General features: G+C 50.9%; 1 protein-coding gene across 1 annotated transcript in view; it reads right to left on the bottom strand.

Moving 5' to 3' along the window:
• Positions 1-13,295, bottom strand: part of P2RX3 (purinergic receptor P2X 3) — a 33,210-nt gene that overhangs the window by 14,648 nt on the left and 5,267 nt on the right. Inside the window, exons 2-8 of the mRNA XM_001504914.6 lie at positions 8,791-8,926; positions 8,274-8,345; positions 7,988-8,051; positions 7,274-7,367; positions 6,880-6,957; positions 6,029-6,170; positions 5,309-5,445 (exon numbers count right to left, since the gene is read on the bottom strand). Of these exons, the coding sequence (XP_001504964.1) occupies positions 5,309-5,445; positions 6,029-6,170; positions 6,880-6,957; positions 7,274-7,367; positions 7,988-8,051; positions 8,274-8,345; positions 8,791-8,926 (723 nt within the window). The remainder of the gene's footprint in view (positions 1-5,308; positions 5,446-6,028; positions 6,171-6,879; positions 6,958-7,273; positions 7,368-7,987; positions 8,052-8,273; positions 8,346-8,790; positions 8,927-13,295) is intronic.

Raw genomic sequence — 13,295 nt, 5'->3', positions numbered from 1 at the left:
AACCACCCAGGATGTTAACTTCCTGCAGGGGGAGCAGGACTGGAGGAGTGCAGGGGTTTCCAGGCCATTACGCTGTATGTATCTGTTTTGCTTGGGTTTATTACTCTGAGGATGTATTTATATCTTATTTATAGAAATAAAGTATCCTTTAAAAAAGAAATTGCCTGCAAAATTGCTCATGTCTATGAAGACGTGCATTTTTCTTGGGCAGTCAATGGTCCATGCTTTCCTCAGGGGCATAAGGGGGCATAAAGATCTCCAAAAGTTGACGAAAGGCTGTGATTTCACAGGTGAGCGTTGTGAGGACTTGTACTGGACACCTCCTCTGATCCACGCTCCTCCTTCCCTGCCCTGCCCTGGCTGCTCTGCTGGCTGCTGGGCTTGGGCTTCTGGTGGGGCCCGGCTGGGTCACAGCTCCTGTCAGCCTGCCCCTCCTCACAGCTCTCTGTCTCTGGGTTCCAGTAGCTGCTTCCTGCCCTGGCCCCTTCAGACCTGGGCAGTCACCAATGTCCCCGACTGGCCCCAGGCACTGCATTCTCCTTTGCGTTTTCCCTACACCCTGCTCACACCTTTGAAACAGCCCCTTTATTAAACTCTCCTCAAATTACCCAATTTGCATGTGCCATCTGTTTCCTGCTGGGACCCTGACTGATACACTATTTTTAATTTTTCTTTGTACCATCTCTGCCTCTACACTCACATACACACGTACGTTGACTGACACACACACACACTCGCTTACGCACACAACTGACACACACATTCACTCATGATCGCTCATAGACACACTTATACTTGCACACTCACTCACATACATTCATCCACAAACACACCCGCTCACTGGCAAACTCACACTCAGGACTCAGACATGGCATCGCCTGCTCCCAGCACTTCGGGGAATGTAGCACTCTGGTTCAATCCCCCTCTGCGAGCTGAGGGTCCACCTGTGATACAGGAGCCAGGCCCTTGCAGGAACCCTGCTGCTGGCGTGCCTGTCACCTGCTCGCCACCGAATTGGCAACTCTCACCAGTTCTTTGTTTTGAAATGCTGCACTTTGTCCACTACTAATCTGAATGAACCCACCAACAGCACACTCTCAAGGTACTTGGAAAGAGGCTTCATAAAAATACAAAGTTAAAGTGGCCCCTAGAGTCTTTAGCCATGCAGAACAGACCTAGGAGTAAAAATAAAATCTTTCTACCAAATTTCAGGTGGGGACAGATGGAATCCCTCAGGAGGTCACACAAATAAAGATTAGTTTAGATGGACAGCACTAGGTCCTTTGGGTGGGAGTTGAAGGGAGATGCATTTTGGCTCAATATGAAGTCACATTTCCAATAACTGGAGGCCATCTGATGATGGACAGGCCATCTGGTGAAGCAGCCCCTTGAATAGACCTCTAACGCTACTCTAAGATGCACCCACGGCTTTGGGCAAGTCACTTCTCCCTTTGGAGGTTCCACTTCCTCATCTATAAAATGACTGCCTCAGTCTAAGCGTCTCCAAGGGGTTTTCAACAGCTATAAATTCTCTAAATCTCTGTTTCTGCAGGCAAGGAGGTGCAAAAAGCGGGGGGGCGGGGGGAATTGGAAAGAAGCTGCAGAAGTAATTAGTGATGGAAATACAAATCTCTAGCTGCCTCTGGATGTCTGAGTTTGCAGATTAAAACAAGGCTGAATCTTGGCTGAATGATTCCATTCCCTCTGGAACACACAGCAACAGTAGGATGTTGAAAATTCTGGCCTCTGTTGGAGAGGGAGCGGCCAATGAGTTTGTTTGGGAGACAAAAGGCCAGGCTATGAATTGTGCCTCCAGCAGCTGCTAGTCTTTTAGCTTCCCTGGACCTCAGAATCTTTGTTCTCAAGTGGGGATGAGAGTAACAACCACACAGGCATGTTTTTCTGATGATGAACAAACGTGAATGTCCCTAGCCTTTCTGGTTGGGGTGGACATCATCCAAGAAAATATGTTTGCATCCAGGCTCCCACCCTTGAAACCAAGGACGAAGGAGTTAAAGTTTTCCTGGATTAGGATGAAGCTGTGCCTGTACCCACAGGTTAACGTGGGAAACAAAGTAACCAAAGTTTCTGAGCTTGCTTTGCAGAAAAGCAAGAGGACCACTGATAAGAGAGCAACTTGGGACAGCCCCTCACCTGACTAAGCATCACACAGGAGCACTGAGAAGCTACAGTGACTGATTGTAAACTTCAGATGTCACAGACTAAAAATCCACCGCATGCAACACATAGAATCCGCCCGAGTTTGCACACGCCCCCCATGAAGAAATATGAAAGACAGTCGCCCCTGTGCAGAGGACTCTTAGAACTTCAGCCCCCAGGGCCATATGCTCCCCCTCCCCAGTGTGCAACCACGTGCTTTAGAAAAATGCTTAGAACCTCACGTAGGCAAGCCAATCTGTAACCAGGAGAAAGAATAACTGGTTAGCAGAAAATTTACGTCCTCTGTCCAAACTATTCCTTCCGCTGAAGATAAGGAAGTAACTGAGGTTTTCTTAGATTCCTCAGGAATGTCTCATTCAGCAGATCTGCTACGGAGAGCCACCCAACATTCTGTGGTCATCCATCACCTGACATTTCTGAGCCCCCTCCCCAACAACGTTTGTCTTAAATAAGTCATTTCCAAATCAGTTCCCCTTTAAGATGGTTTTTTTAGGACGATGTCCACCATCTTCCAATTTGCTGGTTTATCGCTTATTAAAGTTCTTTCTCTACCACCTCCTGCTTAGCCTTTTATCTTGCAGCGAGCAGATGAAGCCCTTGTTCAGTAACACGCTTACTGGCTCTGTGATCTTGGGAAACCAACTTAACTCTGCAAGCCTTGGTTTTCTCACCTGTAAAGTGGCAAGATTGTAGCACCTCCCTTGCAGGATGAATGAGGAGCAATAAGCCAAAGCACACGAGACACTTTGCACACAGGGTGGCCCACTAATAAGGAGCTTTGTGGGGTTCTAAAGAGCAGCATACATTTTACTGTATCATAGGAACCACCCTGTGGCCTGTGCTGAACCTGGCTGAACCGAGGATTCAGAAAAGTGGCCTGTAGCCTCCCCAACCTGGGCTCTTAGCTAAGCCGTGGGTGTCTGTGTGGTGCTAGTAGCTTGAAGGCACCATGAGGGTGGTGAGTGGGCACCCAAGGGAGGTACTTGAGGGAGCTTGAGCACAGCCCTCTGCTTGGCATGGCTGTCTTACATTCCCCCATGCCAGTACTATTCCTCGGGCCCTCTGGAAACCACGAAGGTCGAACTGAGCAGCTTTTCCCCTTCATACTCTGGCTTGGAGGTCTTTGGTGAGGCGGTCAGTTACCTGGGGCCCACACCTCTCAGACAGTTTCCTTTAGGCCCCTGGGAATTACACTCGCAGGGTCCTTAGAGATCCTCTGATCTGACTCTCCAAATACAATCCATGCTTACTCAGGAGTAGGTCCATCTTGTGTCCTACTTGCCTGGGTGGGGAGGCAGGGAGTGCAACACCGCCCAATAAAACTGGAGCTGAAGGACTCCAAACCGATTCCTCTTTAAACAAAAGACATTGTTCTAAAGCTGTGTGACACCAATAGTCAGGGTCTTCATAATAGTTAGATTCTTCACAAACCCTCCAGCCAAATGAGTTATTTGGAGGGCTGAAGAATTCCCAATGGCCAGAGGGAAGTTACAGAGATGAAAACTTGCATTTTGGATCATAAGCATTTTATTAATATGTTACTATTTTAAGCCACCATACAGATATCCTTTGTATTGATCTCAGTGTGATGTACCGACTGAATAAATACGCCAATTTCTGCCGGGGAGCCAAACAGTATTTTTAACCTACTTTAAAATATGTGTTGTTTCCTATGGTTTTTTTTTTAAAGTTTGGAGTTGATTATGAAAGCATTTTCAATTTGAAAAAATTCTTCTTTCCAGAACATATACATGTATGTTTTAACTATTAAATATAAAGCTTACTGGGCGCATAATTACTTTTTGAAACTACAAATAAAGGTAAAAAAAGGTGGATAATTTTTTTTGGCTTACGTATGACATTATATTGGAAAATACCACTACAACAAAGGAAATTGGAGTAGTAATTCTTTGAACATATAGCTTAAATACGTTATTGTATGTATTTTTCTTCCTGATCATGGCCTATTTAGCCTGTTTAGTGGGTAACAGTGTGTACTTAATCAGGGCCCTGCCAGAAACATCAGGATCTTCAAAAATTAAGCAGAAAACCCCCCATACAGGTGAAGCTTTTCACACATTAGCTAACAGGATCCTCAAGACAATAAGGATACTATCACCATTTGACAGATGGGAAAGTTAGGGTGAGAGAAGGTCAAGGCTTATTCAGGGGCCTACAGCTGGTTCCAAACAGTTTATCCCCGGGGTTCTCTCTCTCTCTTTTTTTTTGGTGAGGAAGATTGGCCCTGAGCTAACATCTGTTGCCAATCTTCCTCTTTTTGTTTGAGGAAAATTGTCCCTGAACTAACATCTATGCCAATCTTCCTCTATTTTGTATGTGGGACGCCACCACAGCATGGCTTGACAAGCAGTATGTAAGTCCTTGCCCAGGATCTAAACCTGCAAACTCTGGGCTGCTAAAGTGGAGAGCATGAACTTAACCACTACACCACCAGGCTAGTTCCCCAGGGTTCTTCTTTTTCCCTTTCTTCAAAATGAGGGGTGGGGTGAGATCCCTTATATCTCAAGGCATAATTGGGAAATATAAATTGGGAATATAAATTAGATAATATTTAAAGACTGGTTCGAGTTCTTGTTCTTGCTTGGGAAGGCACTAAAGAACTATTGACCACTGTAACAGTTCTTTGTGCCTCAGATGAAATTTCCTGGTTATGGACAGAAATACAAAACTTCCATCGTGTAAAATGACACCAGCCATTGCCCTTGCTTTGCAGAGTGAGCAACCTTAGAAAATTCAGGTCCAGGAGAAGGAATGGGGCTACCTGGGAGTTACACAGCCACGTCATAGCTTCAGAGCCAGAGCTAAGATGGGCTCCAAATCACAGAACCCAGCATTGCAGGAGACCTTGGGCATGTGGTCTAACTGGCAGCCAGGAGCATGAATCCTCAGCATGGTCCCTCCCAGTGATGGGCAGCCGTTATCTCACAGGACAGTCTATCTGTCTCTGAGTGGCTCGCTGTTGGAAAGTCCTTCCTAAGTTTGAGCAGAAACCTGATGGGGGAATGTGGGACCCTTTCTTCCCAGTACATGTGTTGCTGCTGGAGATGCAGCTCTGTACCACAGCCCTTGCTGCCTTCTCCTGATGTTCCAGGAGACAGGGGATTACCTGAAATTGTAGCCTGGGGAGATGCTGCTCTTCTCAGAAACGCCGTCGAGGCGGGTGAAGGAGTACTTGGGGATGCACTGGTCCCAGGCCTTGTCCAAGTCGCACACCCAGCCAATCTTAATGCCCAGAACTCCACCCTGGAGAAAGGGGCCGCGTGTGAGCTCTCCACAGCCCTCCGCCTCCCTGTCCTCGGCCAGGGTGGGGGCTGGGGGCTGGGGAGCTTCGTGACAAACAGACAAGTGATTTCTTTCCATTCCCTAGGTGGAGGATGGAGGGAAGGAGAAAGAAAAGTGGTTTGTCACATGTTGCTTGGTGAAGAAGTACTACAGCTAGGGCTGAGGACCCTCGAGCCTCTAAATCCTGCTTTTGTTGACTTGAGGCCCTTAGCCAACACAGGACAGAGAAAGTGGCCAAAGATCCACTTTCCCATTGTGTGGGCCTTTTCAGAGACCTAAGGCCTCTGCCTGCAGCTGAGGTGGGAAGATGGGAATGGGAGACTGAGGCTTGTGGGGAAGGGTGAGGGAGACAAGACCCTCAGGGCGGGGCTGCATAAAAAGGGCTTCAGCACACAGCCAGCTGTAGGCCCGGATGCTTCCACGAGGTGGCGCTGTCTCACTCCCGCTCCTCTTCCCCAGCGCCCCGCTGCTTGCCACAGGGCCCCCAAGTCGGGGAATGAGGGAGTTCCCGGGCTGGGGTCGTGGACAGTGGCCACGTCCTCACCGTGCTGGCCAGTTTGGCAAAATCCTGCCCCGCAAACTTGACCACATCCCCCACCCGCAAGATGGGGCAGAAAGGGGACTTGTCAGGGTGGAAGCGGCATGTCTTTATGTCGGCGGCCGTCAGGTTGGGAAGCAGGTTACCCCTGGGGAGGAGAAGAGGAGAGAGGTGAAGGCCCAGGGTTAATGTGAAGACAGTCCTGCACCAATTTTTCTCTAGCCTTACCGAGCCTCAGGGCCCTCCAGGCCCAGGCACGGGGATCTGAGTCCTGATCTCTTGGACTCTCACTGCCTCCCTTGCCTCTGTCCCTGCATCTTTCTTGTTACTCCAGTCACCTATCACGTATTAGGGTTATGTGTGTTCATGTCTAATATCCCCTAGCCCAGGTCACGCCTGGTTACCCCTGGCACCTCTGTCCTGCCTGGTTTTGTGTTTGCACACCCCTGAAACCCACAGCGGAGTTGTTGAATGAAGGAGACAAGGAAGAGAGGCTGAACTCACTAAGAGGAAAGGGGCACGCACACATGGGCTTGATGTGGGGAGGAAAGAAACGGGGTGCGCCCTCGGGCCCCAACCTTTGGAGGTATTGGAGTTCCAGGCCCAGGTTTCAGTTGTCCCTCTCCTGCCCCAAACAGAGCTCCCATGTGGGTTCTGAGCCCCCAGGCAGGGCAGCTGGAAGAGAACACGGCCCCGGAGGCCAGCAGGGAGATCGGGAGTAGGAGCCCCAGGGAGGCGGGGAGATGGGGAGAAAGTGGGGAGAACCGTGGTGACGGGCATCTCCACTCCTCTGACAGGAGGTGGCAGGGTGGGCCGGGTGCCCTGCTGCTGGCTTTAGGGAAGAAGCTAGGACTCACTTTTCAAAGTTGAAGAGAGGGAAACGGATGCTGTTCTTGATGAAAATAGTGAAATTCTCAGCTTCCATCATGACAGGCCTGTGGGCGAGAACAGGAGGACTTAGCTTCTTGGGAAGAGGAAGGGGAGACAAGGGGGGACCACCTTTCCTGGTGGATGTCTCCCCACAGGCACATGGTCATGGCCTCTCTGGGTCTGAGGGTCAGAGGGACAGGAGGGTGGCTGGTGAGGTGGGCTAGAGAAGATGATATCCTGAGGCCACTTCCCCGCCCCCAGAGTGGACACTACTGGGGGTGCCCACAAGACACCCTGCAAGCTCAGAGATGCAGGGCTCCCACAGGGCAAAACTGAGCCAGGGTGAGGTCCCCTCTCCTCCTGTTTGGCTCAGGTCCTTACATTTCCACTGTGTCCACTTCGGTGGGGCACCAGCCCCGGATCTCACAGGTCCGGAGCACAGAGCTGTAGTTCACGCAGCGGCCAGTGAGGATCCCTGTGGGGGTGGAGCCACAAGTGCTGGGTGCCCACTTGGCCCTTAGCCACTCCTCTACCCCCCTCCCACAGGGACCCCAAAGGTAGAGGGAAAGACAGGCAGGGCAGGGGAGGTCGATGGTGACACATTAGCCCTGCAGAACTCTTCTCTCCCCTCTTCCCGAGCCCTAGACCAAGCCAAAGGGCGGTGACAGCTCTCCTCTCACAGGTTCCAAGCCCCGGCCACCCCAGGGTCCCTTGTCCTCTTGTTCTACAATCACAGCATGCTCCTCCTGGCCTCTGAGCCTTTGCTGCAGCTGTTCCTTCTGCCTAGAACCTCCCATCCTGCCAAGTCCTACCCATCCTTCAGGGCCCATCTCAAATCTCAGTGCCTCTAGGAAGCCACTGGGGTCACCCACCCAAAACCAATTTCCCTCCCTCCCCCAGCTCCCACAGTACCTCCTTGACAGCACTTGCCACCTCCTGGCACACCTGTCTGTCACCACCATCCCTGGACTGGGTCTGGCACACACATAGGCCAATTCCCACTCTCTCTCCTAGGTGGTGAGGGATGTGCTGCCCTCTAGGGCACGCTAACACTTTGGGGTTGTGAGGGGCGCGGACGGACGGGGCTGCACTCACCGCCACCTGGGAAGCGCTCGGGCCTGCACTGGCTGTCTGACACACAGCGGTACTTCTCCTCGCTCTGTGGGGAGACAGGTCTGCAGGTGGGTGACGGACCCTGGGTGAGCCCCTCTGCTCCCACTGCCTCCCCACAACTGGGGGCCTCTGGAGGGTACAGGTCGCAGACACGGCTCCAAGGCCGGACCTTGGGCCTCTGCTTACATGCTTGCCCCTCCCTGCCAGCCCCAGCCCCCAAACATTTTCTTCCTTGACCACTTCATCTGACCTCCCTCCCTCCCCTCACCTCTGGGCAGAATCCTTGCATCTGGTTTTCAGTAACGATCATCTTGGTGATGATGACAAAAACAGAGGTGCCCTTGGGGAGGGAGAGAAAAAGTGCAACACTGTCAATCTGTGAGGTGGGTACCATTGTTATCCCCAGTCTATAGACGAGGAAACTGAGGCTCGAGTTGAGAGATCTGGCTAAGGTCACAAGGCTAGTCAAGTACACAGGTGGGTCCAAACCAGCCTTTCCCAACCACCCTCCAGCCCCTCTTGCTCCTTCTGTGTGTTGTCCTTGATTACAGGACAAGTTGGCAGATCCCGAGGGGAGCCCAGCTTTCCCGATGCCCAGTGCTGCACTCCGATGGCAGGCCCAAGCTCCCCCACCTCCCAGCCGCTGAGGAAGGAATTCTCCGGGCCACTGATGCCAGATGCTGGTTTGGGGATCCCGTGAGCACTCTTCCTGCCCTGCCTTCTCCCCTCCAACCTGCCTAGCATCTGGGCGTCCACACTGCGCCCTGGGGTGGGGGGGACCATACCTGGGGTGGGGTCACATAATCAGACACGTCCATGACTCTGTTGGCATACTGTCCAAAGCCCTTCACCTTGGTCACCACCGAGGACTCAATGGCTGTGTCCCGTACCTGGTATGCCTTCTCGTGCAGGAAAACCCACCTGGGCAGGAAAGCAGAGATGGAGAGCAAGAAAGAAGGGTCTAGAGCCATCAGACAGAGGCTGAGAGAGGTTCCCTTCCTGATAATGTTAGGATGACATGGGGTCCCTGGCAGGTGGAGGCCTGTGCTGGAGATGGGGGGAGGGGCGGCCTGAGGGTGAGCCCTGGGTTGGCTTAGACTAGTGTTTCTCCATCTTTTCCCCTTAAGGAGCCTTTTTAGATATTTTTTTTTTTCCTAACTGTAATCCCCCCATGAAATCTGAACACTACAGTAGTCCTCGCTTATCTGCAGTTTCACTTTCCACGGTTTCAGTTACCTGCGGTCAATGGCGGTCTGGAAATATTAAATGGAAAATTCTAGAAATAAACAATTCATAAGTTTTAAATTGTACACTCACACTGTCCCACTCCCTCCTGCCCAGGGGATGTGAATCAGCCCTTTGTCCGGCGCATCCACGCTGTATATGCCTCTCAGTAGTCCTCTCGGTTATCACATCAACTGTATCCCCGTGCTGTGTTCAAGCAACCCTTATTTTACTTAATAATGGCCTCAAAGGGCCAGAGTGGTGATGCTGGCAATTCGGCTGAGCAAAAGAGAAGCTATAAAGTGCTTCCTTTAAGTGAAAAGGTGAAAGGTCTCGACTTAATAAGGAAAGGAAAAAAGATCGTGTGCTGAGGTTGCTAAGGTCTGTGGTAAGAATGAATCTTCTCTCTGTGAAATTGTGGAGAAAGCAAAAGAAATTCGTGCTAGTTTTGCTGCTGCACCTGAAGCTGCAAAAGTATGGCTAAAGTGAGTAGTAAGTGCTTGGTGAAGATGGAAAAGGCATTAAATTTGTACAATAAGATATTTTAAGAGAGAGAGAGAGAGAGACCACATTCACATAATTTTTATTACAACATATTGTTATAATTGTTCTATTTTATTAGTTATTCTTGTTAATCTCTTACTGAGCCTAATTTATAAATTAGAGTTTATCATAGGTATGTATGTATAGGAAAGAACATTGTACATATGGGGTTTTGTACTATCTGTGGCTTCAGGCATCCACTGCGGGTCTTGAAGAGTCTCCCCTGCAGATAAGGGGGGCTACTGTATAGATATCTATTTATGTATTGTATGTTTACTTGTGCTTTATACATAAAAAGAGTGAGATAGTTTTATCCCTCAAGAAGCAATTTTCACTCGCCTAGTGGAGAACGCATTGTCATTCCCACTGACTGTGGAGACCACCTGTCTGGCAGGCACCCCAGAGAGAGAAGGTGTGGATCCTAGGCCTCTAACCCCATGCATCCCAGGCTTTGTTCATGGCTGTACCCTAAGTGCCTGGCACATGGTGGGTGTTCAGTAAATGAGTCACTGAAGGCACTTGGGAGCTGGACACTGGGCAGTCTCCCTCTGTGGATGGAGAGGGGAGGGAGGGCAACGGCTGAGCCTTTACCTGGCAGGTAAATGGAGTTGGGTTGGGAGGCAAGAAGGGCCTCTGATCTTATTCCTTGGCTTGTGCTGCCACCTAGTGGACATTTGCCTGTACTAGTTTCTCCTTGCAGCTTCCAGCCATCACCCCATCACGTGGATCAGGGAGAGACCCCTTCTTCCATGCCCTCCTCCCTCCCGGGACTCTCTCACCCTTCCCCTGCAGCAAGAAGGGCCTGAAGACACTTGCAGACAACTCTTCCCTCTGCATTTCTGTGAGGTGCCCGCCTTTCCATTTGAAATTACCCATCACAGCCCTCAAGGCTCAAGCCACTCTTGGCCTGGAAACCATGCTTCCAGCCTGAGGAGCAGTCCCAGTTGTTCCTGACAGGACACTGGGAGGCAGACGCTGCTACTGTCCCCATTGTACAGCTGAGCAAACCTCATCGAGTATGTTTGGAAAATGCTGTGCTCTCTCAGTTTTGAAGAAACACTGGTGACATCTCATGCATTGTAGTGCACTTTTGGAAATGCTGGGTTAGGGTTACTTTCTGCAGGCTACCCAGGGTGGTACAAGGGTGGAGAGCCCCATTAGATGGAGAGGAAGCAGATGAAGAAGAGCAGAAGGAACTGGAGATTATGTAGCGCAGAGAGGACAATGCTGGGGGGCCTAGGCAAGGACGCTGCCGAGGGCAGCACCTGGGCTGGCCCGAGGAATTTATAAGGAGAGGGTTACAACTTCAGGCCCAGGAGCTTCCTAACCCCCAGAGAGGCGTCTATGCACGGGCTGCTGTGGGAGGGAGCGAGTGTCACAAGCCCAGGAAGACTCAAGGAAAGGCCTGATGCCCACCTTCCGGCTGTGCTGAGAGGAAGCTCCTTGGACTGGATGACCTCTGTGGTTCCCTGATGTTGAGAGACGCAGAGGGGAGCAGCTCCCGGGTCATGCTGGGGTCACAGTCCCTGGTGGGATGGTCACCTGCCCAACATGTTTATGTGAACACAGGCTGGTGTTTGCAAGCTGCTCCTTATCCAGTTTTCAGGGAGAGGGTTGAGTTATCCCCACAATTGTGCTTCCCTCATGTGCTTGAATTCAGAATGCTCTCTTGAGTGGGAGAGAAAGAGTGGTGTTGCAGCCACTGCCGGCGATGGCTCCTAACCTGTCACCTGTTTTATTGTTGCTGCCTTACAGCAGGCAACATCCTGACTAATGCACCACCATTAAGAGTTATTCGCATGCTTGTAAAATGCTCTTATGAACACCGCGCCTCTATAGAAGCCTGTGGTGTGGTGGGCTTTATTTCCTAGCATTATTCTCTTCTTTTTTTGGAAGGGGAGGTGTTTCATTAAGGTCTTGCAAGGAAGGATAGCTCACATAGAAATCTCATCCATCATCTTCTGTCCTGGCAGAAGAGAAGGGAGCATCCATTACCAGAAAGGTGAAGTTATCCAAATGAGCATTATTAGCTCACAGCCTGGGGCCCTGTGGGGTGGAGGAAGTGAGGTCTAAGGCCCAGTCTCTCTGCTCCCAGCTAAGAGCAGCTGTGTCGCTGCTGGACACTTGGCCGAGTGGAAGCCACAGTCATGACACACTCTCTGGAACCTCAGTGTGCCTGGCCACAGAATGGACACATCTCTGAGTACTGATCTAATGAAATAGCTTCCTGAGGCCCCTCTCCTGTCCTTCAGTCCAGGAATATTCGCAGGTGAGAAGCAGAGTTCAGATTACTAATATCGTATAATCAACGTAGCACGCTAAGTGCTGTATGTGTTAAGGATTCATTCAATCTCTACCACAACCCAACGAGACAGCTTTGTTATTATCATTATGTTACACATGAGGACACTGCGACACAGAGTGGTGGGCTAAACTGCCAAGCTGATATGTGGGCTCCTACCCAGGCAGACTGCTCACGACCACCTCACTGGAAGGTCTCCAGCTGTGTTCTAGCTCATGGCCAGGCCTCAGCTGGCCTCCTGAACTGGATCCTGGTCCTTGTCCTGCTGGCCCTGCCTTGTCACCAGAGAGAACACAGTCTAATGTCCTAGCAGGTAGGAAAGTCTCAGGAGAAAGGGCTGAGGGCTTGGAGGAACAATTAATCAATCTCTTTCCTCCTCCTCTTCCTTCAGGCCTCCCTCTTATGCCCACTGGGGAGGAGAGGCCACATCTGAATTCTTTCTCCAAGTTAAATAACAAGTGGAAGAATTCCAGTGGCCTCACGGGGCTGAGGAAGTCATCAGGGCAGCTTGAAAAAGGGGATGCTTCATTTCCAGAACAGAGAGTTGAGTCTGTCTCTAGAGGCCAGGGCTGAGGAGATGGGGCAGGACTGAGCCTTCAATTCTTGGCATTTACTCTGCTGCTTTGACTTATTTTTTTCTTGTGTTCCTGGTTTATTATTTATAGAGCGGAAGGCGGGTGGCAGATCCTTGGCAGGTGGGATGTGCAGGAAGGAGGCCAGAGCAGCGGCCCCTTCCAGGGAGTCAGGGAGGAGGCCAGGGAGTGGGTGTGAGGAGTGTGTGTTGTGTGTGCCTGGAGGAGAGGGTCTCTCAGGAAGGCATGAGCTGGGCAGAGGGAAAGGGGGAGGCGTGATGGGGAGTCTATGAAATAATAACGGTCAACACCTATTACCGAGTCACCCATCTCAGGCAAGGCACCCGACATGTTACCTCCCCTCGCCATCACTCCCAGGGAGAAGCATTCCTACACCCATTTTCCAGATATAAGGACAGAGACTTAGAGATGTAAAATGGCCCCACCAAGCCCCACTCCCAGTTGGTGTCAGAGCGAGGCTTCTAACCAGGGGCTCCACGTTCCGTGGTCTCCCCATCGTAGGGTGTGGTGAGGGGAGAGGGGAGACAAAAATGAAAGCCATGCCTCTCTCTACACTTGTAAGATGGGGGTTCCAACAGGTATTTCCACCATATGTCACCTAGTGTGCCAGTGAGGTGCCTCTGGGTGC

Source organism: Equus caballus, chromosome 12, assembly GCF_041296265.1.
Source record: "Equus caballus isolate H_3958 breed thoroughbred chromosome 12, TB-T2T, whole genome shotgun sequence".
In the NCBI taxonomy this organism is placed as follows: domain Eukaryota; kingdom Metazoa; phylum Chordata; class Mammalia; order Perissodactyla; family Equidae; genus Equus; species Equus caballus.
The sequence above is the reverse complement of the archived record's forward strand: the minus strand, read 5'-3'. Positions and strand labels throughout refer to the sequence as shown.